General features: G+C 40.1%; 1 protein-coding gene across 4 annotated transcripts in view; it reads right to left on the bottom strand.

The window, feature by feature from the left end:
• Positions 1-26,683, bottom strand: part of MAPRE2 (microtubule associated protein RP/EB family member 2) — a 162,624-nt gene that overhangs the window by 18,911 nt on the left and 117,030 nt on the right. For all 4 annotated transcript variants that reach the window (XM_059894415.1, XM_059894414.1, XM_059894413.1 and 1 more), the window contains 2 exons: positions 20,938-21,083; positions 18,080-18,293 (listed from right to left, as the gene is read on the bottom strand). In XM_059894415.1, the coding sequence (XP_059750398.1) occupies positions 18,080-18,293; positions 20,938-21,083 (360 nt within the window). The remainder of the gene's footprint in view (positions 1-18,079; positions 18,294-20,937; positions 21,084-26,683) is intronic.

The following is a 26,683-nucleotide window of genomic DNA, read 5'->3' as shown; positions in this document are numbered from 1 at the left end:
TGAAGAAACACATCCCTTGCTACCGACAGAGTCCAACTTTACTGTGGTTCACAGGGTCTCGGCATTAAAGTGGCATCTGTGTTTCACGGATCCTGTAAAGGTCAGTTGGGGTGCAGAGCCCCAGGTCCTTCAAACTGGCACACGTGCATGCAGGCTGTGGGTCTCTGAGATGAGAAAGATGAAGGCAATAGAGAGTCAGACCTGGCATCCCCCTGCTGCAGGGCAGGGAGGGGACAGTGGAGAAGAGGGGGTTTGGTCTACGCTCTACCCCCTATGCTCCCTACACGGGGGACAGAAGAAAAGCGTCTGCCCCCAGAGTATGGACAAAGAAGGGAAAACAGATTTGAAAAATTTAATAGATCAATTAAGTAATTAGAATTTGAAATTTAAAATGAGAGGGGTTTTGAAATTCTGATTAAGTTTTTTGGAAAGAAATTGATAATCGAGGAAAATGCATGTTTGATGAATGAGAATACAAGAGGTCAGCACCAAGTTAACTGTACATTTCTACCTTCTAACGAATAAATGCAAAGAAATGAAAGACCAGGAAAGACATAGGGAGATCTTAGTATCTTCAGAGGTTAAAGGTTTTTAAAAACCACACAAAGCTCATTTTCAAAAGAATGTAAACTGAGCTCTTTAAATCCTCACAGGCTGCAATTTGATATGGATGTAATTGACCACTCAGGGCTATCACGTGATTAAGGCTAAAATACTAAACTTTATAAAGATGAAAATGCAACCTTTTGTTCATTGTGTTTAATGATTTCATGGTTTAACTTTTTAGAATAAATAATGATAGACAATATCCTATATTATATCACACTCATTAGTCAGTTAAAAACTAGGTTTTTGTTTATTTGTTTTACAAGCCTTGCTACCTTCTTTCAAAACACCATACCCTAAGGAGTACCCAGCTTCTGGGGTGACAGATATTCTTTTTTCACTTACCCGGGCTGCTATAATAAAGATGTTATCAGAAAGCTGTACTGTTATCAATGTCAGTAAATTTAACACTGATATAATACTTTTATGTAAACTAACATTCGTATTCCATTTTTGTGAAGTGACCCAATAATGTCCTCTATAGCGTCTAATCCTGGCTTTAATCCTCAAAAGCTGCCTTCATGCTTCCCTAAATGCCTCCAAGTCCACTGGTGATTTCACTCCTGGGCCTTCCCATGCCTCTCTGCTCAATGATGCTTACACGAAAAACATTTACATAATAGCTTTTAAAGGGAGTACAGCTACTTTGGCAATAATACAGATAACAGATTTTTTTTTTCCTTGCAGCTATCAAACATTTCAATTTTTTTGTCAAGCTGCATTTGATGATGTCCTGAAAATATAATTAGTGGTAGTCCTGTTTCACAAGAATCATTTTTCCCTCAAGCTTTTCTCTCTCTCCCCTAATTTCCCCTTCAAAATAAAAGAGGAGTTTCAGAAGCAGAGGAAAGTAGACATAAGTTCTGTACAAGTCCCTATAGTTCTCTGACTTTACCCATTGGATATGGACATGATTTACAATGCTAATCTTCGAGCAGTTGTCTTAATGCCTTCAGGAGTTGGGGTATAAATATGATGCTAAAACATTTTAAACCATAGTTGTAAAATACAAAGAGTGGCCTGATTCACTGCCTTCGTGAAGCCAGAGCACTGCTGTGTCTAATGTCAATAATTAGTAGCTTGCTTAATGTTTATGGAAAATGTGCCAACATTTTGGGCCTATGAGGCCCAATGAATTCATAACGATGAAGCAAATAAAAGCACTTTATCCTTTTTTATACTTGGCTTTATCTTTCGCAGCCAGGGCTCTGATGGAATTTAGAAATTCTTCTCACATAATCTGCCGTATTCTTTCTGCCAAAATCATAAACAGAGGAGCTAAAAATATGACATTAATACTGTTGACAAGAACCACAGAGACATTAAGAACACACACACTCAGGAAGCAACCACGCTTCTGGTCGTCCCCGGCTTCTTCCCTACTTTGAGGGCATCCCCCCAGCCCCCCGCCACTGAATTAACAAGCCCATGGCGGGGAGTGGGAGGGATGAAATGGGTGAAGGGGATCAAAAGGTAAAGCTTCCAGTTATAAAATAAATAAGTCCTGGGATGTAATGTACAGCATGGCATTACACAGTTATAGTAATAATATAGTTAATAAGACTGTATTGCATATTTGAAAGTTGCTAAGAGAATAGAGCTTAAAAGTTCTCATCACAAGAAGAAAATAACTTGTAACTCTGTGTAGTGATGGTTGTTAACTAGATTTGTTGTGATGATCATTTTGCAATATATATAAACATTGAATCATTGTTGTACACCTGAAACTAATAATTTTTTGTTTTTTTTAATTAAATTAATTTATTTTTTATACAGCAGGTTCTTATTAGTTATCTACTTTATACATATTAGTGTATATACGGCAATCCCAATCTCCCAATTCATCCCACCACCACCCCCTACCCTGCTTTCCCCCCTTGGTGTCCATACGTTTGTTCTCTACATCTGTGTCTCTATTTCTGCCTTGCAAACTGTGAAACTAATATAAGGTTATATGTCAATTATATATCAATAAAAGCAAACCTAAACTCCACAGAACAACTGAAACATGACAGAAGATACCTTGTACCTACATTGATTAATCATTTGTGGATGGACCTGACATCATTTCCTTATCCCCTTTACCTTGGCAAACAGGTTTTATTGTTTAACTGAGATAATGAACCAGGTTAAAATAAATAAGTAAATTAGGCCACTGCTGGGGGAGAGGGTATGGGGTTGGACTGATGAGAAGAGACAATTCCCACAGGAAGAGGGTTTCCTAAGTGACTAAACTGACACCAGAGCTGTCACACTGCGGAATGACTAACAGCTCCCACACAACCCTGACCATCGCAAATTCAAGATCTCACACTTTCCTTCGAAAATGCCTCCATACCTTCACTTTGTAGATTCTGTAGTCTGCTCTGCCCTGAGAGCAAAAAAAAAAAAAAACCAAAAAAAAAAAACCCCACCTCAGAGGCCAGCGTTCTGTCCAAATGGAACTTTAACAGGGCTTCTGGGATGCCCTGATTCATGAGATCATTAAGAGGGTGGCTATTTTACTCTCAAATTAGTAGTTCAGAGCCCTTACGGCTTCTGTCCCACCAGAGCAGCCACAGGCAAAATTGGGCTCTTCCTTTTTGCCACTTTGGTGTCAGCTTATAAAAGTGGGCAGCTCCACTTCGGAGCAGCTTGGGGAGGGGCTCCACGCAGCCGAGCCTGAATCACATCAATCCTGTAGGAATGAAGACCTGGTACGATACTGGGTGTCCTTCGTCTTCCCCGAGGGAGGCAGTGGTTAAGAGCGGGGGTGCCCTGCAGCCTGCAGCCTTCGTAGTAATCCTGGCTCTGCTGCTTGCTCAGTGGCGTGACTTTTGCCGCCACCCGGATTTCTTTATGTTCTACAGAGTCAGTAGCAGTGCCTCCTTCCCAGAGCTGGGAAGAGTACCTGAGTTAATACGTGGAAAGTTCCTACACAAGAGCCTGGCACACGGTAAGTGTACCGGATCATTATTACTCAGCAAACGAGGCCTGATTCAACTGATGACGAGAAAGCACACGGGTTTCCCATTTCTAGACACTAGCAAACTAAAAACTAAACTGCTGAAATAATAAGGAAATGAGACTCATTTTATTTAAAGAAAATCTTTATAAAAACTGGTTCACCCAGAACCCACCAGTGGGCTCCCAGGCGTTGGTTCCCCCATTCCGCACTCTCTGTCTTGAGAATTGGTGGACGGTAACCCAAGTCTCTGTGCGCCTTCTGAAATTTCCCCAATTCACTCATTCCTGCCGCAAGTATCTACTGCACCCCTACTGTGTACCTGGCAAGCTACAGGCACTTGGGATAGAACACTGAATGAAACAAAAGACGCTGGTCCTTGTGGAATTTACATTCTAAGAGGGGAATTAGATAATAAACGATAACAATAATAAATTAATAAGTGACATAATAAACTAGAAAGTAAATGCCATGGAGAGAGAGGCAGAGCAGGGCAGGGGTAAGGAGTGCCGGGTAGGGTTGGGTGAGTGGCGGTTTTAAACAGGAACTTCAGGGAAGGCCTGAGTACCCATCGTGATCCCCTCCAGTCTCAACCCCTCACTCAGAAGGGTCCACCCAGAAGGACAGGGGGCAAAAAGCCCAAGTCCCCTTGGTGACAGTCGTGCAGCAGCCCAGCAGGGATGCAAGGAGGCGAGATCCACATGGGGCGCGCGTGGGGCTCACCCCAGCTCACAGCCTCCCTCCTCACAGAAGACGACGTGTGTTGTAACAGCTCCATAGTTGCAACTTCCAGGATCCCTGCAAGGGACATGCCATTTGCAGGAGTCACCCTGACTTCTTCAAGGCCTCGTTGGGAAAGTGAGATCTGAGGAAAGACCTGAGAGAGGTGAAGCTAGCCTTCCGGACAGCCAGGAGCAGAATATTCCAGGCAGAGGAAAGGCCCAGCGCCAGTGCCAAGGCATGGCCTCGCCGGCTCGGCAGCCAGTCTGGATGCTGGAGCAGAGGGAGGCTGGGCGCTACGGGAGGAGGGGAGGTCTGAGAGATACCAGAGGGTGCAGGTCACCAAGGACCTCACGGGCTACTGCTGGAGGCCGGCTTTCATTATGATGGAAAAGGGCAGCCATGGCAGGGCCCTGAGCGGAGTGACATGATCTGACTTGGGTTTTAGGAGGCCCCCTCTGCCCTGGGGATGAGCAGTGAGTGCTCAAGATGAGTTCTGGTTTGGGGAAAGCATTTACGATGCTGCAGTTTAGAAAACCCTATGATACACCCTATAGAACAGGCACCAAATATCCAGCCATTTATCACAACTTAAGTTGTGCAACATCAATAGCAACTAAGAGACATTCTGGGATCAATAGCGTCTGCTGTTGGTTTCAAGGGGACGGCTGAAGGAAGAGGAGGCGGTGACAAGAGCTATGAGTCAGCCGGTGTCCCTCCCAGCCTACTCCCAGCTCGGGGTCATCACACAGTGTGCTAACCGGCTCTGCCCTGGGAAAATATGCCAGGGAGCAATGCAGACAGCCAGGGCCCAGAGCCCCAGTGCCGGAGGCTTCCCTGACCAGTGGCCACTGAGATGGGCGAGTGGGCCTGACTCCGCCGGGCATGTCCAGCCGGTGTGAGCATTCAAGAACCGAGTTACTTCTGCCCTGGTTACTGTTCCTGCTGGAGATGATGTGCTTATTTTTAGCCATCATGTGATTCTCCAATATTTTCCAGGCTCTGCTTGAGTCACTCTGGTTTCGGAGAATTTTTCAGAGGGGAAAAAAAAAATGCAGGAAAGAACTCCTCATCTTAAAATTAGCTCAAATATTAAAAATTCTGATGTGTAAGAAGTTATTTGAACGTGGTATATATTTCTTTCGATAAGCTGCCTTTTCACACCCTCACACCCTGGTAGAGAATTAAGTGCGCTTTGAAACGCATTAGGTGCCAAACAATTACTATCTTAGTTCAAATTCTTGTTTTTAAATTGTTCTCAGAGCAATTTCTCTCTAGAAATGGTGAGGTTCCCTCACCCCTGTGAAAACAAGATGTACCAGAATCCCAACAATAATTGAGGGGAACACTCCCTTGCCTGTTTGCTGCAGCAGTAAGGAAAGCTGGTGATTGAGAGTCCAACAAACCGAGACAGCCCGCTGAGAATAAAGACACACAGGCATCACCATGACAACAACATCACTGTGTCACGCATTCCTGGCATACATCAGTCATTTAAGCAAAAAGCTTACAAACTAAGACGGCCATTTCAGTGGAACACGACTATTTAGTTCCTTTACGATGTTCAGAGTCCTGCTGATTCCATTGACAAGACCAAGTGTTTTAGGTTGTTTTGCTGATGGTGGGAAGTCCGCTGTGCTCCATTAACACTACCTTACCCGGACTCCCTTGCAAAGAGAGACAGTCTGAGGCCACAGAGCAGCTGGAGCTCAGGGAGGTGAGAACCAGAGCTGAGCCCCACTCGAATCATCCACTCTACTCTACTCCAGTTGGCTCCTGCTTCCCTCAACCAATGACCAAGCCAGAAACTTGTGCATCATTTATCCTTGGCTTCCCCTGTCCTTCACCTCTCATATCCCATCACCATCAAGTTTTGTTGATTAAACCTGCTTAAAAGTCTCTATAACCCACATGGCCATGACCTTTATTCAGGCCACCCTCCACTCCCACATGTTTGGCTGCAACAGCTTCTTAGCTGTTGTACTTAAAACCTTTCAGTGACTCCCCAGAGTCCCCATAATAAACTGTAAACTTCTGTGACTACAGAAGTTAAGGTGACTGCTCCACAGTGATCTTCACCTCCTGCTATTCCCACCTTTGTGCAGTCCTCTCCCCTGGAATGTGGGTTGGACCTGTGGCTTGCTTCTAACCAACAGAATATGGGAAAGGTGATGGGATGTGACTCCCCTCATATGGAATCCCACAGGACTCTCTCTCTCTGACTCTGTTTTGCTGGCAGGCACACTAGAGAGACTCTCCCTACTGGCCTTGAAGAAGTCAACTGCCACCGCAAGCACCCATGTTGGAAGAGCCCACAGGGCAAGGAACTGCAGGTGGCCTCTGGGAACTGAGAGAAGCTGCCAGCAAGAAACTGAAACCTCAGTCCTTCAGCCTCAAGGGAACTGCCAACAACACAAGGGCGTTTTCCCCAGATGAGCCTCTGATTAGACCACAGCCCCAGCAGATATCTGGACTGCAGCCTCGTGAGGCCTTAAAGCAGAGAACATAGCTAAGCTGTGCCTGGACTTTAGAAGCTGTGCCACAATACACATGTGCTGTTTAGGCTGCTAAGTTTGTAGTAGTTGTTCTGCCGCAAGAGGACATGAACACCACCTCTTAACCCATTATACAAGGGCCCTGGCTCACCTCTGCAGACTCCCATCTCAACGTCCATATGGAACAACATGCACTTCACTGAAAAGAGCACGTTCTCTCTTGACTGCAACATTCTGTTCTCTCTGCTTGTGGTGCCCTTTTCCATACCCTTCACCTGGCTAACTCCTACTCATTCCTTAGGTCTTAGTCAAACCTCACGTTTTCCAAGAAGCCTTTCTAGAATACACGAGGCCAGCTCAAGTGGTCTTCCTACACACCCTGATTGCACTTACCTCATTTTAATGCTATCGTCTATGTAGTACCAGATTTCCTCACAAGGCTGTAACTTCCTTGAATCACTGTGTATCTCCAGAACCTCTTACAGTGCCTTAACAAATAGTTGTTGAAAGACTGAATGAATGAGAATTCAAGTAAAGCTTTCACAAAACGGTAAGGAATCCAATAAATAGGAACTGTTGTTTAAGAAATATTTTCTGAGCTACTGTGTAATGCACTATGCTATTTTCTGAGCTATGGTGCAAGGAGCTCCTCAGGTGATGGAGATGACTGGAGAAAACATCAAGAACAGCCACGTGTTGGCTTAAGTGCTGCATTTTCCTTGATCCAGATGGACATTGCAGTGATTCAGTTTAAATCAATTCAACAAATACTAAATGAGAACCATCTATTTGTCAGGCAATGGGGAAACAATGATTGAACGAGACAGAATTGCTTGATAGTTCAGTTCCCCCAATTCAAAGGGAGTATAGAAAATTCTTCAGGTCAAAACTATTTTCTATTCCTGCCCAACATACCAAGGGACAAAAAAAAGGCACCAATGATAAAGAAAAATAGGCTCACTGGTGATCTGTGATGTTCTGCTCACGGAAACTGAAATAAATGCTAAGTCATGGCCTTTTGAAGTTTGACAAGTTTTATTGTGAGGCTGAGAAGCTAAATGCCAAGTTATTGTATCTATGGAGAGAAAAGGAACAATCCATCATGGGAACACGTGCGGTTGAGTTGCAGAACTGATTAATATTTCAGCATGCAGAGGGAGTAGCTATGTAAGAAAGACCCAGTGCTGGTTATGAAAGGACCCAGCATTGTTTTAAAAAGGGCTAGGATGGTTTGCTTCCCAGGTGCAGCTGGGGCAACAATGGAATGGAGGCCCTTAACCTCTTCTGCAAAGTCCCCTGTGAGGGCACAGAGTATGACATGCTGGAATTCGGGCCAGTTTTGTCTGAAGGACTTACTCTTCACTTTGTAATTACCCAGACCATCTACTCAGAGAATTATCTGAATTGAAGGATTAAGAAATCAGAGATAAGTAATCCCACTAACCTAGGGCTCAGTTTTCTGGGTCTTATACACATTTCTGCTTCGGGGCTGATAAGAGGCCTGGAACAAGTGGCTTAACGTTTCCTGCATTTACAAACATATATAAAATATAGTGACTCTCACCCAAGAGCCGAGGATGACGGGAATGTTTTTGAACATTTAAAAATTATTGCTCTTGGGACTTCCCTGGTGGCACAGTGGTTAAGAATCTGCCTGTCAATGCAGGGGACATGGGTTTGATCCCTGGTCTGGGAAGATCCCACATGCCGCGGAGCAACTAAGCCCGTGCACCACAACTACTGAGCCTGCGCTCTAGAGCCTGCGAGCTACAACTACTGAAGCCGGTGTGCCTACAGCCCATGCTCTGCAACAAGAGAAGCCACCGAAATGAGAAACCCGCACACCACAACGAAGAGTAGCCCCCGCTCGCGGCAACTAGAGAAAGCCCGCGCGCAGCAACAAAGACCCAAAGCAGCCAAAAAATAAATAAATAAATAAATAAATTTATTTTTAAAAAACCCTTAAAAAAATAAAAAATAAATAAAAATTATTGCTCTTTAAAAATAAATAAATGCCGTTTGAATAGAACAGCAAGTGCTCTGTTTCAAGCCTTTACAACAGCGGTCGCCAACTTTTTTGGCACCAGGGACCGGTTTCATGGAAGACAATTTTTCCATGGACTGGGGGAGGGGGGGATGGTTCAGTGGTAATGTGACATTGGGAAGCGATGGGATGGGGAGCGGCAGATGAAGCTTCGCTCGCCTGCCGCTCGCCTCCTGCTGTGCGGACCGGTTCCTAACAGGCCACAGACTGCTACCAGTCTGTGGTCCGGGGGTTGGGAACCCCTGCTTTACAACACTGGAGGGCCTTTTATTTCCTCCATTCAGTATGCAATTTGAATTTCGTTTGTGAAAATTTACTGCGGTTCAGTATAGTGTGGGGAGCAGATAAGAACGTAACACAAGACCACATCCGTGATATTTGAGAGAGGCAATATAATAATATAATAGTTAAAGGGCATCGGGCTCTGGAATCCCAGGGTTCCCTATTTCCAGTGTGTGACCCTGACAAGTTGCTAAGCCTCTCTGTGCCTCAGTTTCCTCAACTTTAAAATAGGGGTGTAATGGGAACTGTCTACCATTTAGGATTGTTGTGAAGCTAAACTGAGCTAATACAGGTTAAGTGTTTAGAACAATAGCTGGCATTTAGTATGTATTCAATACTCACTCCCTCTATATTTGATGACTCCCTCTACATTTTAAATGTTTTCCTTTTCCCTAACTTCCATTAAAAATTCTATTCATATTAGATTTAGATTTTGAGCGTTACACAATAATAACACCACAACATTTTGTAGGTTTTGATCTGTAAGCTTGAAAAAATTCCGGTTTAAAAAAAAACAAAACTGTGACATATTTTGATCCCCCAAAGCCAAAACAATTAAAAATTATAAACTGAATTAGTAAATTGTCTGTCAAAGGTGCTGTTTCCTTAAGCAAACACATTGCGATGGAAATGAAAAATGCACGGCTCTTCCTTGGAAGAAGCCCTTGGCCTCTTACACAGGCACTGCCAGAAGATTCCTATCTGAAGCTCCTAAATTCTTCATGACTCTTTGCTCCTCTCTGTGCCCAATATTCCAAACTCATAGATATTCAGTAACCTGGCAAGGCAGAGCACTGCTCATATTTTATGCTGTGGTTTTATCAGTATTATAGATAGGGAAATGCAGTTTTAATTATTCTTTGAGGAGAAAAGTATCCCAACGCCTATCTTATATATTTCACATATGATAGATGTGTAACTGGAGGAACAAAACCACCAATACCCCTCCTCTCCCCTTCCAGGGAGTAGGGAATGTCTCCTAAGAATTTAATTAATTGGACCATCATAATTTTTTCCCATTTTCTCCAGGCCTACTTGTAGCTAAGGGAGTAGCCATTAACTGGTATGCAGCTTAGCAATGGGATGGTTTCTCAATATGAACAGGCCAAGGGCATGCAATGCTGATATAGGGCAGGGACTGAGTGAAAGGTACATTGTTCAGATAATAAGGAGAAGTGCTAACACCTATTTGAAAAGAAGTCTTGTTAATTATGGGACTGGTAAGAAAAATGCATTTCTTCCTTGTTATGAGTTGATATTGCATGATCTTTTAAAATTAACATTTGATCCTTGAAGTAAGTAGGTGTAGGGATAGTACATTATGTGGTTAGGTGACTGGGGACTGTGAGACAGCAGTACCAGGCAGATATACACTGGGAAGTTGTAAGAATAAATAGGCCTGACTTCTCTTGATGGAGAGATCATGAAGGGACAAGAAAGGTGGCGCTGCCTGTGCCTATCCTAACAGGGTTCTGGAAAGTAAATGCCATTATGGACTGCTTTAGTCTAAAGAGAAGACGTGGGAAATATGCATTTCTTAGAGTAAATGATAGCTTTGGGGTGAGACTAACATTTATGTTTAAAGGGTGGAGTTTCTCAAAAGATAAATGCAGACTTGCATCCTGGCAATAATAAGGAAAAAGGTCTTGTATAATGACACAGGCTTGAGGCCAAGGTTAGAACCCTTGAGTGAAATATAACTTTTTGAGTACTTTTTACTTGGACTCTGAGTTAATACCTGTTACATCAGAAACATCAACACTCTGCAGAGCAATATAACAAAATCCAGAGTCTCCACAATATAACATCACAATGTCTAGGACACAATCCAAAATTACTCAACATATGAAGAGTCAGGAAATGGTGGAATTAGCAGACAAGAACTTTAAAGCAGCTATCATAACCATTCCCAGTCAGGTAAAGTATGCTCATAATAAATGAAAGATAGGCAATCTCAGGAGAGAAAGAAAAAAAATTAAAACTGAAAAAAATAGTTGAAATTTAAAAAATGCTCAGTAGTAGAATGTAGATGACAGAGGAAGAAGAGGGCTAACTTGAAGATACATTAATAGAAACCATCTAAAGAATAGAGAGAATACTGGAAAAAAATGAGCCTCAGGGACCTGAGGGAAAATTTAAAAAGCTCTAACATATGGAAAAATGAAGTCCCAGAAAAATAAGATAGAGAGAATGGAGCTGAAAAAAAATTTGAAAAAATAATGGCTGAAAATCTCCCAAATGTGGTAAAAGACATAGACTTATAGATTTAAGAAGTCTAATGACTCCAAAACAAGATAAGTTCAAAGAGAACATCATAGCCACACTACTGAAACCCACAGATAAAGAGTCTTGACTGCATCCAGACTAAAAACAACTTATCATTATAGGGGAAGGTGATTAGAATGAGTATGCATTTCTTATCTTTAGAGGTCACAGATAGTGGAAAGACATCTTTAACAGGAGGGAGGGAGGAATAAAAGATCAATCTGAATTCTTTACCTAGGAAAATATTCTTTAAGAATGAAGGTAAGGGCTTCCCTGGTGGCACAGTGGTTAAGAATCCACCTGCCAATGCAGGTGACACAGGTTCAAGCCCTGGTCCGGGAAGATCCCACATGCCGCGGAGCAACTAAGCCTGTGCCTCACAACTACTGAGCCTGTGCTCTAGAGCCTGCGAGCCACAACTACTGAAGCCTGTGGGCCTAGGGCCCGTGCTCTGCAACAAGAGAAGCCACCGCAATGAGAGGCCCATGCATTGCAACGAAGAGTAGCCCCCGCTCATTGCAACTAGAGAAAGCCTGCACACAGCAGTGAAGACCCAACGCAGCCATAAATAAATAAATAAATAATAAATTTTTTAAAAAGTGTACTTTGATGCACAGAAGTTTAAAAAAAAAGAAGAATGAAGGTGAAATAAAGACATTCATAGAAAAAGGAAAACTAAAAGAATTTGTTGCCATTGAACCTGCTCTACAAGAAATGTTGAAGAAAGTTATTCAGTCTGAAGAGAAATTAAATTAGTAGGGAACTCAGATGTTCAGGAATGAATGAAGAACACTAGAAATGGTAAAAATATGAAAAATAAATAGGTCTTTTCTCTTAATATCTTTAAAATTCATATGACTATTTAAAGCAGCATTGCCTTATAGAAATATAATGGGAACCATGTAAGTAAAACATTTTCTAGTAGCCACATTAAAAAAATCTTGAGATTAATTTTAATATATATATGCAAAATGTATACAATATATGCAAATTATAATTTCTATGTGTAATCAATATAAAAATTATTAACTAGTTTTATATTTTTTCCCATACCAAGTCTTCTAAATTCAGCATGCATTGTATACCTGCAGCACATTTCAATGCAGAATAAGCACATTTCAAGTGCTCAAAAGCCACAATATCAGATAGTGTTGATTTAAAACAAAAGTTATAACACTGTCTTGTGGGGTTTATAATGTAATACATATGACAGCCAAAACAAAGGACAGTGGAGGGAACGGTTGCCAGGGTTCCACATTTTACATGAAATATTAAGTACACTGTGAAAAGGTCAGAATATATACGGTAATCGTTAGAGCAGCCACTGAAAAAATTAATGCAAAGCGGTACTGTTAAAAAGGCAATGCATAAATTAAGATGGAACGCTAAAAAATATTTTTAAAATTCAGAAGACAACAGGAAAAGAGAAACAGAGAAACAAAAAACGAAGGGGACAAGCAGAAAACAAATGATAGATCTAAATCCAACCAAATCAATAATTACATTAACAGTGGACTGTACGCTCCAATGTCCAGAGATTATCAGAATGAAGAAAAAATGCAAGACCCAATTACATGCTGTTTATAAGAGACCCACTTTAAATATAAAGACAAAGATAGGTGGAAATTTACCTATTATGGAGAAAGATACACCATGCAAACAGTAAGCATAAGAAAGCTGGAGTGGCTATATTAATATTAGATAAAATAGACTTCAAGTATTACCAAAGATAAAGAGGGAAGCCTCATAAAATACAAAGGTCAATTCATCAGCATGACTCAACAATCAGAAATATCTACGCATCTAACAGAGCCCTAAATACAGGAAACAAAAATTGAGAGAATTAAAGGGACAAACCGGTAATTCCACAATAAATGTTAACACTCTCTTTGCAGCAATTGTTAGAACGAGACAACAACAACAAATCAGTAAAAACATAGACGATCTGAATAACAACATCCACTACCTTGATACTGATATTTCTAAAACACCATACGACCAACAACTGCAGAATGCATATTCTTTTCAAGTGACACTGACCAAGGGAGACCACATTCTGGGCCAGAAAATTAAGATCAGAACAAGGATAAAAAAACCACTATAAACTGCTACATTTCATTGCTTCTCCTAAAAAAACCCCCAAACTTTTGGGGAAAGTAAAAGCAACTCTTCTTTCCCCAAAGGTGATAGGCGATGCTTACTCAGATTACAGGTACTCAAAGAATATGCAAACACTGGTCAACAAATAAAATCAATAAACATAATCACCTTGTTAAGGTTGTATGAACAGCCTTAGAGAACCCAAAATTAAAGATAATTAAGAGTGAGAGTATTCAAATACTCAATACAGTTTTTGAAAGATGCTGTTAGGATTTATTTAAATCTCCATTTAGGAATTTAAGTATGATCATTCGAATGCTTTATTCTATTCTATTCTACTTCTTAGGTTGCTTCCTTTTTGAAATCATTTTTCTAGTATTTCTACTAATTTATTTTGAGGCTGCAATGCCTAAAGGAAAGCCCCTAAAGAAAAGAGAAAGCTCAGAATCAATTTCCATAGCAACTCTAAAACCATCACACTATATTTGTATATGGGAGTTGGATTTAAATGCATTAATATATGTGGATTTGCAACATGTCTAAGCTGTGGTTGCTATAGGAACCGCAACCTCAAATTTCGTTTTAAGTTTAGTTAAGTGCTCACACATAAAAACTGATCCCGCTGACAGCTATCTCGAGTTGCAGATATGGCTCATAGCAATAAATTTATAAACATCATGACTCACGATGACATACGCACTTAATAGATATCTGTCATCATTATGAAAATGTGTATTTTAATATATGCTCCTTGTTGGTAGATCAAAAGCAATTCAAGATGCAATTCCTCAGGATGTAGATAGAATAAGACTTGCCAGGCAGACATCCACCCTTAGCGACAGCCTCTGCTCATGCTGAAGCTTGTTACGGCCCAGGTGAGTCACCCAAAGACACACAGACACCAACGGGTTCTATGGCGTCCCTGAATCCACGGAATACTGGTGTCTATACTGAAATGGCAGAAAAATCTAGCATGTTTTATATTCAGGACATGCAAATTACTTTTAATATTAGTTTAAGGATATATTTGGAGAGAGAGAAAGCCACTGCAAAATGAACCAAATATCCCAAAGCCAAAATGAAAAAATAATTAAAGACCATCTCCTGTTTTCGATTACACCAGATGTTGCTTGTTTCCACTAGTACAGATGATTAAGAAACGACCAAGGCCTAGAGATGGGCACAGAAATTACTGCTGAATGCTACTGACCTGGCATCACTGGGAGATGACTGGCGTAGATATGTGAATTTCCCAGACAGCTGACCCTCACCTCATCAAGCACTTTAATTTGTCTTAAGTTTTGGATGGACACAATCAGACTTATGTATGAGGATGGTCTCGAATAGTTTCAGACCAGAGGCGGAGAGGCTAGTTTAGAGACTGTAAAATAGTTCATGGGAGAGATGATTATAAATAGAAAATTAAAATCTTAAGAATTAGAAGGGAACTCTGAGTGTATCGATTAGCACATGCTGGTGTCATACAGATCTTGAGGGCTACTGAGAGACATGGAGCTCTTTGATTCAGCAACAGAGATCTCAGGCTGCTGGACTATTTATACGGTTTCATTAAGATTTTTTGGCTCTTCTTTTTACTGATGTGCACACTTTGTAGTGCCATCAGTATACTCCTTGCCCTAATAAGATACATGCTGAGAAACCATATCCCCATGTTTGTTATAATTATATCCAAGTCAAGAAAGAGCAAATAAAGGAGGTCGAGAAGTACAAATTTCCAGTTATAAAATAAATAAGTCATGCGGGTGTAAAGTACAGCATGGGGAATATAGTCAATAATATCGTATTAACTTCGTATGGTACAGATGGTAACTAGAATCATTGTGGTGATCATTTTGCAATGTGTACAAATGCCAAATCACTATGTTGTACACGTGAAACTAATATAATGTGGTATATCAATTAGATGTCAATTTTAAAAATAAATAAATATATATAAAAGAAAGAGCAAATAGACTCTGGGTAAGTATTCTAGGAACTCTCCCTTGTGGAAAGAGTAAAGTGTATGAATTTTATAGCACAGATTTTACAACACCTATTCTGACTTTTAGAAGATGTTCTGGCTTGCACTTTCTTGGCTGTTTTCCCAAGAGTTGGATACATGACCTCTAGGAAAAAATGAGGTCTCATTGTATTTATAGGAGCCTTTCTCCTATTATAGCTTTTAAAACAATGTTCTACATGTGATGTATACCTTGCTATAATTTTTTCAGTATAGTTTTACTACCCCACCATGTCCAAGAGTCAGAACATGTCTCATAAAAAACAGTATGACTGGTTTGACTTCTGGAAATATCCTTCCTCCTTGATTAAGACCAATGAGGTAAACATGGTCGAGGTATCAGAACACAAACCTTGGCAATACTGTCTTCCAGAACATTAAAAACCAAATTTATGAACTGCTGACTTTAATGTGTTTCCTGAGCTTTGTCACCAGAGAAGTTAAGCTCTGGAAACAATATATTTCTTTTCCAGGTTCATGGACATTCCTTCTATCAAAATGGCACAAGTTCCTCTGTGGCTTTTGTGAAAGACAGATGAGGGAATTCCTCGAAAATGAGGCCAAGGCAGCATAATGACAGTTCTGTTTGGGGGCGGGGGGCAGTTAGGATGGTTGGTGGCAATTTAAGGACACATTATGACTGTAGAAAAAAAATGTTCTGAGGCCTGTCCGGTTCCACTGCTGAAAACTTGAAAAAGTAGCAGCTGAGTTGTAAGATGAATCTGTACATCATTAGCAGCTGCAGAAAAAGAGCTTGGGGTGAGAGCTACCAGCCACTCTTGGTTTTCGTACCTTCTTGTCCCCCAACTCCATCTGCCTGTGTCTCCCCAGCTCTGAAGGAGACACACCACTCCCCTTCTCTACCCTGGTCCTAGAATAATGACAGTTTCTGACAAAAGCTGAAGGCCAATTTGAACTGCCATAAACTTTTGTTCCCCAAACTCCCTGTGGCTTCATTTTTACCCAAACTCTTCCCAGCACTTCTGTTCTGAAAAAGGTAAACATTCCCTTTCCTCACCAAACCTCTTTCGATGCCCTTGACCCCATTTTCCCCCTCCAGCCTCAGTGTCATTGTTCCACCAGTTTCCCCTCCTTTTTCCTATTATTCCTTCTCACGGACCTTTCTCCCATCTTACAAACCTGCTCCTTGTGCCTTGTCCTAAAAGCAAACAAAATCAAGTCGAGGACAATGCCATTCTCTCCCCAATCTTACTTCCTAAAGCAACTGTCAGCTTTTTCCCGACACCAACAAAATGTTTTTATTTCCTGATTTGGTGAAGGTGGAATCTCCTCTCACATCACTTTCACATTTGTGTGTCATGCCCTTGTTAATAAGCCGCTGCAATCTAGGTGTATGGATTCAGCATTTCTACAGACCAATTCTCTAAAGAACATATATTAATCACCTCCCAGGAGCCAGATTTCTTTCTTTGGCTTATTTTCAGGCTTCATCTTATCTGATCTCTCCAACAATTAATACTCAGCGCTGCTGGTGATCCCTCTTTCTAAAAATGTCCTACTGTTTGTTCTCTGATGTTGAGCTGGTTTTTCCCCTGATGTCCCTCCTTTTCTCAGCTTCCTCTTTTTTCCTCTTGCCCCTTAAATGTATGTATTCCCAAAGATCTGTGCTTCGTTTATTTTGTTTAAGCTTATTGATTCTATGGCTTTGAAGTTGGATTTTTATGCTGTCTCAGTTTCCTTTCTCCAATTCCTCAACCCCCTCCTGGACCCATCATTCCACTGAGTGACCCCAAAGGACCCTTCCAGTCCTCATTGTACTTGACTCCTCAGCAGATTTAGACACTGGTGACCGTTCTGCTCCCTTCCTTCTATTTCCCTGACACGTCATTCCCTCATTTCTTTCAATCTTTCTGGTGTCCTCCTCGCTCCTATGTAAGCCCTTCCTTTTCTACCCAAACATTAAATGTTCGAGTTCCTCAGGGACTCTCGCCTTCTCACTGGGGACTCACTTCCAGCTTCAATTACCTGGATATGGAAGACTCACCAATGTTTACCTCTAGCCGACACTTCCTTGAGTTCCAGACACACGTCCACACAGTTTAGTATTAGTCTTGTTATAATCATTTCTAATAATTCCCATCGAGGTTGGGCATAAATAAGGAATTTGCATTCTTACAGAATTAAGGTTGTTGACTTAACAAGTGTGAAACACTGGTGTTCAGGATGGAAACACATGGTTTCTGAGGATTTCATCGTTTAACTCTCCAGTATCACAGCTGATGTTTCTAATAATGACCCTCATTGGACAAGAACACATTCTGCTTGGTAAAGTCTGTTTTTTAGGCAAGAATGTTTGTAATATATTTTAGAAAGATTTTTCTCCAAAACAGTTAGAACATTTTTTAAAGTTCTAGGTATTTATCCTCAGTGACTTCACTTTTGGATGAAGTTGGCTAAGTGAGGTCTTGCTGAATGTTGTCACACAGAAATCGGCACTGCCCACACAGGAGACAGGATGGATATTTCATGAATTTCCTCTGAAGGATTATAGATGATGATCCATATTTAAAAGTGTAAATCGGTTCACAGTACAGCGCAGGAGGGCCTGTGAAAGTGACTCTAGGATTTCATTGCTACGGTACCTGCTGTCGGGGAGTTTGCATGGTGAGACTTCTTGGGCAGGTTGAAGATCTGTTCGCCAGGGTCGGGAGGAGGAATTGCATCTTGCCCTTGTCGTGCTTCTACGGGGTCATACTCCTTGCCATCGTAGTTGGCATCATAGAACTTCTTAAACCACTGAATAAAATCCAGGTTGTCCTGGAAACGCCCTTTCACGAGCTTTTCCACTGGAATTACCTGCAGTATAAAATCACCAGGTGAGTCATGATCCTCGGGCTTGTTTGTATTTAATACAACTGAAGTGTTCCCTAAATATAACTTTATATCTGCAATTCACGTCTGCTGGCCTCTCCCCCAGTGTCTTAGCCAGTGGTATTCCAGAATTCATATAATTTTTCATTATATTAAAGAAAAATTAAAATGTTGTAGTTGGTTCTCCTGGAATATTTAATACATCTGAACAAACCATACAAAACAAGGAATACCCTGTGCTGTCAAGAGGGGCTGATCCTCTTCATAGAATGTTTATTGCCAAAGTTTATTGCCATATCCCCCCAAAAACATGGGTCTGGGATGTTGTGCTGTTTCAAGGTTGATAGGTTTTCCTTATTTCTTTGTAACACTTGGTCTAGCTGTGTTGGAATAAACTCTTAAAAAGATTGTAGCTATTAGAGAGTACGAATGAATAAGACTTAAGTCAATGAAAACTCACACTAATCTAACGGTTCCTATGAAATAAAATGAGCTTTCATGGAGCGTCTTTACAATGTAGAGAGACAAGCATAAAATAAAAACAACTAACCACAATACAGGGCTCAGTAATTTATGGGTAACACTGGAGCACAGTTAATGTGCCATGGGGGTACATTTCTTAAACAGGTTTCTTTTTGTATTTTGTAACTACTTTATCAAGACTGGGTGTAAATTAAGTGTTTTTAAAGGGCAGCCTAAAGAGCCAATCAGTATTCCCTTTAGAGGTCTTTCCATTGTACTATTTAAGTATTTTCATGTTTTCTGATTTGTAAGTTTTGTTTATGCTGATATTCTGATTGTTTTAGAAAGTGCCTTCTTGGAGCATAAGGCCCTTTAATTAACATGCTACTATATTTTGCTTTCTGCCAAATGTGAACATTTATAAACAGTCTTAGATGATGATGATGCATTAGCCATTCAAAGCAGGCTCTTACTTCTGTTGACTTAATTTTGCAATTCCTATCAAAATGAAAGTTCCGGGGTCATAAGTTCAAAATCTGAGGTGGCGAGGAAATATTTGTACATATGCTTCCCACATGCTGTCACAGGCTATGACAAACATGAACAGGGATCACTGTCTCTATACCAGGATCTTTGGGTAGAATCATAGCATATTAAGCTAGAGAGGCCAACAAAGGTCATAAAGGTCAGTGTCCCTCCAGTACAAGAATTTTATCTTCAAATTTCTTTTTTTCTTTTTTTGGGCCACACCGCGGCTTGCAGGATCCTAGTTCCCTGACATGGGATTGAACCTGTGCCCTTGGCAGTGAAAGCTGGGAGTCCTAACCACTAGTCGGCCAGGGAATTCCCTATCTTCAAATTTCTTAACAATGGCTGACCCACTCTCTGTGTGTACACTTCTACGGAGATATGGAGTCCCCAACTTTGTTACATAGCAAGTTCCGTCAATAAACCTATGAATGGGTGTTTCTTTTCCTTTTGATCGAGAAGCATATATAGAAAAATGATACAGAAGTGTACAGAGAAGTGATGCTAAAAAGGAAGAAGAATCTATATAACTCTGGTTTTGAATAAATACAGAAGGAGCTAATTGGAAATTAACCACAGCAAAGGATATCAAGTTGAAAAGGAGTCAAAAAATTAAAATGCTAAAGAGGATATATGTTTTGCAATAAAAATTCTGAGAAAATGAGAAGCCAAAATTTTAATATTTTGATAAGAATGCTTTGATTTAGGGAGATATTAATTGCATAAATTAAAAAATATATACAGTTCAGCAAACTTTTCTTTCCTTTAACCTCTATCTCTTATAACCCAAAATTTAAATTTTTATTTCCATAGCCTATTTATTGCTACTATCTATGAAAAGAAAAGCTTTCCATTTCTCCCCTGCTGGTTTTTCTCTTTTCCCTTATTCAAAATTCATTTCTTTCCAACCTATTCTCTCCAAGAGCTATATCCTAAATAAAGACTATGAATGTAATATGTATTTGAATAGCAGGAAACATGCAAAGCCTGAATGGGCTTCAGCAATCGTCCTCTATAGGGGAAAAAGGACTCTAGTCTAACTTCATTTGTATCACTCTAGAATAAAATTATGAAGTTCAAAGTGGGTGAAAGAATATTTTATGGACATTGAGTGAGAATCTGAGTGTATATACTGGACACTTTAACGTGTAGTCCTCGCTTTAATTTCATAGCCACAGGGATGGGGGTTTTAGTCCCATTTTACAGATGGGTAAACTCAGACTCAAAGAATTTAAATAACTTGCTCAAGTCATGGTGCTGGGATTCAAACCCGTGCCATTTCTACTGTACTACGTTATTTCTTTAAAGACACAAAACACACAAAGAACCACAGTGGCATCTGGCAAACATAAAAATTTCTCATCTGCAATGCTAATACAGAATAACAACATTTCAGCATTCATAATTTCTGTTAGCGTTCTTAGTCTAATGGCTACAAGTTTAGAAATCTCCTCAAATAAAAACCTCATGCAAATATGGGAAGTGAGGGTTGGTGCTTTATGCTAAGTACAGGACCCAACCTACTGTAGTGATGTCAAGATATATCCCATTGACACATTTTTGGATTTTTGCATCTCTGCATGAAAACAATTCTAAGCAAAGACAATGCATTTTATGGAGGTACAAGTGTGTCTCCTACCTTATCAACATTCATTCGCTTAAACGATGCTTGCAGAAGCTTAAAATTGTGAATGTACTCATGTTCCAACTTCGCTTGAAATTTTACTTTCTTCAAACTAATGCAGCCAGGAAAGAGCATGTCCATGAACTGGCAGTAGGCTGCTCCTGGAAAGAGACAAGAAAAGGACCAGTGTGAGTCTGACTGTACCACGTGCGACTGAGAGTTGCTGGGCAGGAGGGAGCCGGGAGCCCAGAGCCCTCAGCCCTCCTGCCGTGTGTGCTCCTCTCCTCATTGCACCCACATCTCCTCATCCACCAGGGCTGGGTGCTGGTGGGCAGGGACGTGCCTTGATGCAACTCCTGCCACTTCCCCATCCCTAACCACTGTGGTACTGACGTTGTTCACCAGAGCATCACCAGATTCCACAAACAGTGAACAGAACTTCATTCTTTAACACCAAGGAAATCAGTGTATGAACAACTCTTCTTAGCTTCTATCAGAAAAAAAAGGAACATATTTTTCCTTCCATCTAGCTGCTACTGGCTCCAAATCATTAAAATACATAAGAGAAAAATAGCAGGAAATTTCAACATGAGCAAACTACATGAAATATGGAGCTCAAAAAAATATGCATACGCCGCCCAAGCTGTTTTATATCCACCCTGCAAAATGACTGAGGTGAAACTGTTTAACTAAGCCAACTAATACCAAAAACAGTTGTATACCAATTTAATTCCAGTCCAGAGCAATGAGGTTCCTATATTAACATGAAGGATGGAGACATGGAGGCTCTGAAACTTACAGAAGTTCAGAGTCATGCTATTTATGACTGAGAAATAAAAATAACAGACATGTTCAATGAGTTCCCTGAGGAAACAGTCATAGAAAAAAGGATATTAGTAAGTCTTTCATATATATATATATATATATATATATATATATATATATATATATACACACACATTTTATGAAGAACTCTTAGATCATGACAATATCAACTAGAAAATCCCAGAAAGATCATACATATTGACTCATAAAGGCTAAAGGCATTTAGAAAAAGAAATTCCAAGCCAGAATGATTATTTTTCTTTTACAATAGGAAAAGCAATTGAGTGGTGAGAATGGGAACAAATGGCCATTTCTGTGTTCTCTTTCTTTCTTTGCTTCTCCAGATCTCTTGGTCTGTTTCTGTAACGTGCCAATGATATGCCTTTCTGAACATAAAGGGCTCTCCTCCATCCTTTGGTATCAAGGTTTCTGTGAGAAGCCTTTCATTCTGTTTGGGTGACTCACCTTTACACAGGAAGAGCCCACTTGGTCTCTTATGTCAAAGAGATGTTGAGCATCCTTTACTGAGATAGGAATCTCAGAAAAGAGGGAACCAGATATCAAGAATCTAAGGGCTGCTACAACAGGAAATGGTGGGGCAACTCATTATTTGTAGGTAAGAGTATAAAGTGATGAAATATAGGCCACAATAAACATTAGCTCCAGAATCTTTACATCTGTGATGCTTCCTTTAGATGCCAATACCCTAAGTACAAACTGGTACTTTTGTAGTCAAGCAGATGGGTTTTCTTAAAAACAAGACAAACTAAAACAAAACAAAACAAAAAACACTGGAGGAGGTGAGAGAAGCATCATAATCTTGGGGGGCATTCTTACAGTCGTCATCCAATTATTCAGGTCCTCCTTTTGAAGTGCCACCAGATGGAGCCAATACCAAAAGCCATTCAACATGATTTTTATAGAGATGGGGGTGTCTAAACACAAGTGTCTCATTACCTGCTCTTTAAAGAGTTATTTTCACTTTTGTAGTGTTTAGCATAAAATTTACTTATGGAGACACCGGTATCTATGTATTCGTACAAACCCAGCAAGCAAATCACCTTCCAAATTTAAAAAGCAATAACAGCTTTTGAAACACACAAAAAAACCCTACCAAACTTGAATACAGAGTGTGAAGGAAGAAATGAAAAATCATCTCTGGTCTCATCATCCAGAGAAAACCACTGTTAATATTCTGGCATATACCATTCTATTTTTTAAAAAATTTAACAGACCATGGTTCCCTTTCCGGATCATTAAATATTCGCTACTGACATTTTTAATGGCCTTCTGATTTTTATATCATGCTTAGCAACTTTCCCAAGCCAAGATTACATAAATATTCATGTGTATTTTCTTTAAGTACTTTTATGGTCTCAAGTTTCACATTTACATTCTGAATAGACGTGGAATTTATTTTGGCCTATGATATAAAGGACGGTTCTAATTTTAGTTATTCCAAATGTTAGTGGAAATTTTTGGCTCCCCAGCATTTGGACACCTTCCTATCTGACTTGATGCAACAGGGCCCTGCCTCTCACCATGGTACCGAAGGTGGGCAGATATCCCTTTCCTGACACCCAGGGTAAGATGCAGGCCTGTGACCTAGGCTCTGCCTCTGGATGCTCTTGCCTGGGTCTCAGAGTCTTAAGGGAGTGAGTGAAACATGCAGGGATCATTAGAATTTGGTCATGGTGGCAGCGGTGGGATCTAGCAGATGCTTCAGCAGCACAGCAGCATCCTAACCATCCTAGTCCAGTGGCTCAAGGGAGGGTCTATTCCTAGTTTCTTTGCATCTTTTGGATGCTGTCACCTTCTGAGCTTGGTTCCCCACTGACTCTGAGAGCTGCCCAATATGATTTCTGTAAATCCGTCTCTGCTTAAACTTGCCAAAATTATTTTCTGCTATTTTCAACCACAATTGCTGACTGATAAAGTTAGCTCGGTGTTGAACACCATCATTTCATAGATAATCTATACTTTTCCCACTGAGGAATCACTAATTTTACTCTCTATGACTTTCCTAATACATGCATTTAAAGTCTTTTCAGGGGTTTTCTTTTGAGGGGGGGCAGGTCCTGTCCCCATGATAGTTTCACACTCTTCATTATTTAAATACATATATAATATGTATTACTATCTGTAGAATAATTTCTCCTCTCCTTTTTCTCAAAATTTTCTTAAATCCTGTCATGCATTCGTTCTTTCCATTATAATTTTGAATTTGTCATTCATGGCATAAAGAAACTAGATCTTAAAAATTTAGTCATTTATTGAGATAGCCTCATCCACCAGAGGGCAGACAGCAGAAGCAAGAAGAACTACAATCCAGCAGCCTGTGGAAAGAAAACCACATTGACAGAAAGACAGACAAAATGAAAAGACCGAGGGCTATGTACCAGATGAAGGAACAAGATAAAACTCCAGAAAAACAACTAAATGAAGTAGAGATAGGCAACCTTCCAAAAACATAATTCAGAATAATAATACTAAAGATGATCCAGGACCTCGGGAAAAGAATGGACGCAAAGACTGAGAAGATGAAAGAAATGTTTAACAAAGACCTAGAAGAATTAAAGAACAAACAAACAGAGATGAACAATACAATAACTGAAATGAAAGATACACTAGAAGGAATCAATAGCAGAATAACTGAGGCAGAAGAATGCATAAGTGTCCTGGAAGACAGAATGGTAGAATTCACTGCCACAGAACAGAATAAGGAAAAATAATGAAAAGAAATGAAGACAGCCTAAGAGACCTCTGGGACAATATTAAATGCACCAACATTCACATTATAGGGGTCCCAGAAGGAGAAGAGACAGAGAGAGGACCCGAGAAAATACATGAAGAGATGACAGTCGAAAACATCACTAACATGGGAAAGGAAATAGCCACCCAAGTCCAGGAAGTGTAGAGAGTCCCAGGCAGGATAAAGCCAAGGAGAAACACACTGAGACACACAGTAATCAAACTGACAAAAATTAAAGACAAAGAAAAATTATTAAAAGCAACAAGGGAAAAACAGCAAATAACATACAAGGGAACTCCCATAACGTTAACAGCTGATTTCTCAGCAGAAATTCTGCAAGCCAGAAGGGAGTCGCATGATATATTTAAAGTGATGAAAGGGAAGAATCTACAACCAAGATTACTTTACCCAGCAAGGATCTCATTCAGGTTCAACAGAGAAATCAAAAGCGTTACAGACAAGCAAAAGCTAAGAGAATTCAGCATCACCAGATAAGCTCTACAATAAATGCTAAAGGAACTTCTCTAAGTGGGAAACACAAGAGAAGAAAAGGACCTAGAAAAACTAACCCAAAACATTTAAAAAAATGGTAGCAGGAATATACATATCGATAATCACCTTAAACATGAATGAATTAAATGCTCCAACCAAAAGACACAGGCTCACTGAATGGATACAAAAACAAGACCCATATATATGCTGTCTATAAGACACCCACTTCAGACCTAGGGACAAATACAGACTGAGAGTGAGGGGATGGAAAAAGATATTCCATGCAAATGGAAATCAAAAGAAAGCTGGAGTAGCAATACTCATATCAGATAAAATAGACTTTAAAATAAAGAATGTTACAAGAGACAAGGAAGGACACTACTAATGATCAAAGGATCAATCCAAGAAGAGGATATAACAATTATAAATATATATGCACCCAACATAGGAGCACCTCAATACATAAGACAAATGCTAACAGCTATAAAAGAGGAAATTGACAGTAACACAATAATAGTGGGGGACTTTAACACGTCACTTACACCAACAGGCAGATTATTCAGACAGAAAATTAATAAGTAAACACAAGCTTTAAATGACACAATGGACCAGATAGATTTAACTGATATTTATAGGACATTCCATCCAAAAACAGCAGATTACACATTCTTCTCAAGTGCACATGCAACATTCTCCAGGAGAGATCACACACATCTTGGGTCACAAATCAAGCCTCAGTAAACTGAAGAAAACTGAAATCATATCAAGCATCTTTTCTGACCACAACGCTATGAGGTTAGAAATCAATTACAGGGTAAAATAACGTAAAAAACACACACACACACACACACACACACAAAAACCCCACAAACACATGGAGGCTAAACAATACATTACTAAATAACCAAGAAATCACTTAAGAAATCAAAGAGGAAATCAAAAAATACCTAGAAACAAATGACAACAAAAACATGATGACCCAAAACCTATGGGATGCAGCAAAAGCAGTTCTAAGTGGGAAGTTTATAGCTATACAAGCCTACCTCAAGAAACAAGAAAAATCTCAAGTAAACAACCTAACCTTACACCTAAAGGAACTAGAGAAAGAAGAACAAACAAAACCCAAAGTTAGTAGAAGGAAAGAATCATAAAGATCAGAGTGGAAATAAATGAAATAGAAACAAAGAAAACAATAGAAAAGATCAATAAAACTAAAAGCTGGTTCTTTGAGAAGATAAACAAAATTGATTAACCTTTAGCCAGACTCATCAAGAAAAAGAGGGAGAGGACTCAAATCAATAAAATTGGAAATGAAAAAGGAGAAGTTACAATGGACACCACAGAAATACAAAGCATCATAAAAGACTACTACAAGCAACTGTATGCCAATAAAATGGACAACCTGGAAGACATGAACAAATTCTTAGAAAAGTATAACTTTCCAAGACTGAACCAGGAAGAAATAGAAAACAGGAACAGACCAATCACAAGTAATAAAATTGAAACTGTGATTAAAAATCTTCCAACAAACAAAACTCCAGTACCAGATGCAGATGGCTCCACAGGTGAATTCTATCAAACATTTAAAGAAGAGCTAACACCCATCCTTCTCAAACTCTTCCAAAAAACTGCAGAGGAAGGAGCACTCCCAAACTCATTCTACGAGGTCACCATCACCCTGATACCAAAACC

This window comes from Balaenoptera ricei, chromosome 14, assembly GCF_028023285.1.
Source record: "Balaenoptera ricei isolate mBalRic1 chromosome 14, mBalRic1.hap2, whole genome shotgun sequence".
Taxonomy (NCBI): domain Eukaryota; kingdom Metazoa; phylum Chordata; class Mammalia; order Artiodactyla; family Balaenopteridae; genus Balaenoptera; species Balaenoptera ricei.
This window is presented reverse-complemented; position numbering and strand designations above follow the sequence as displayed.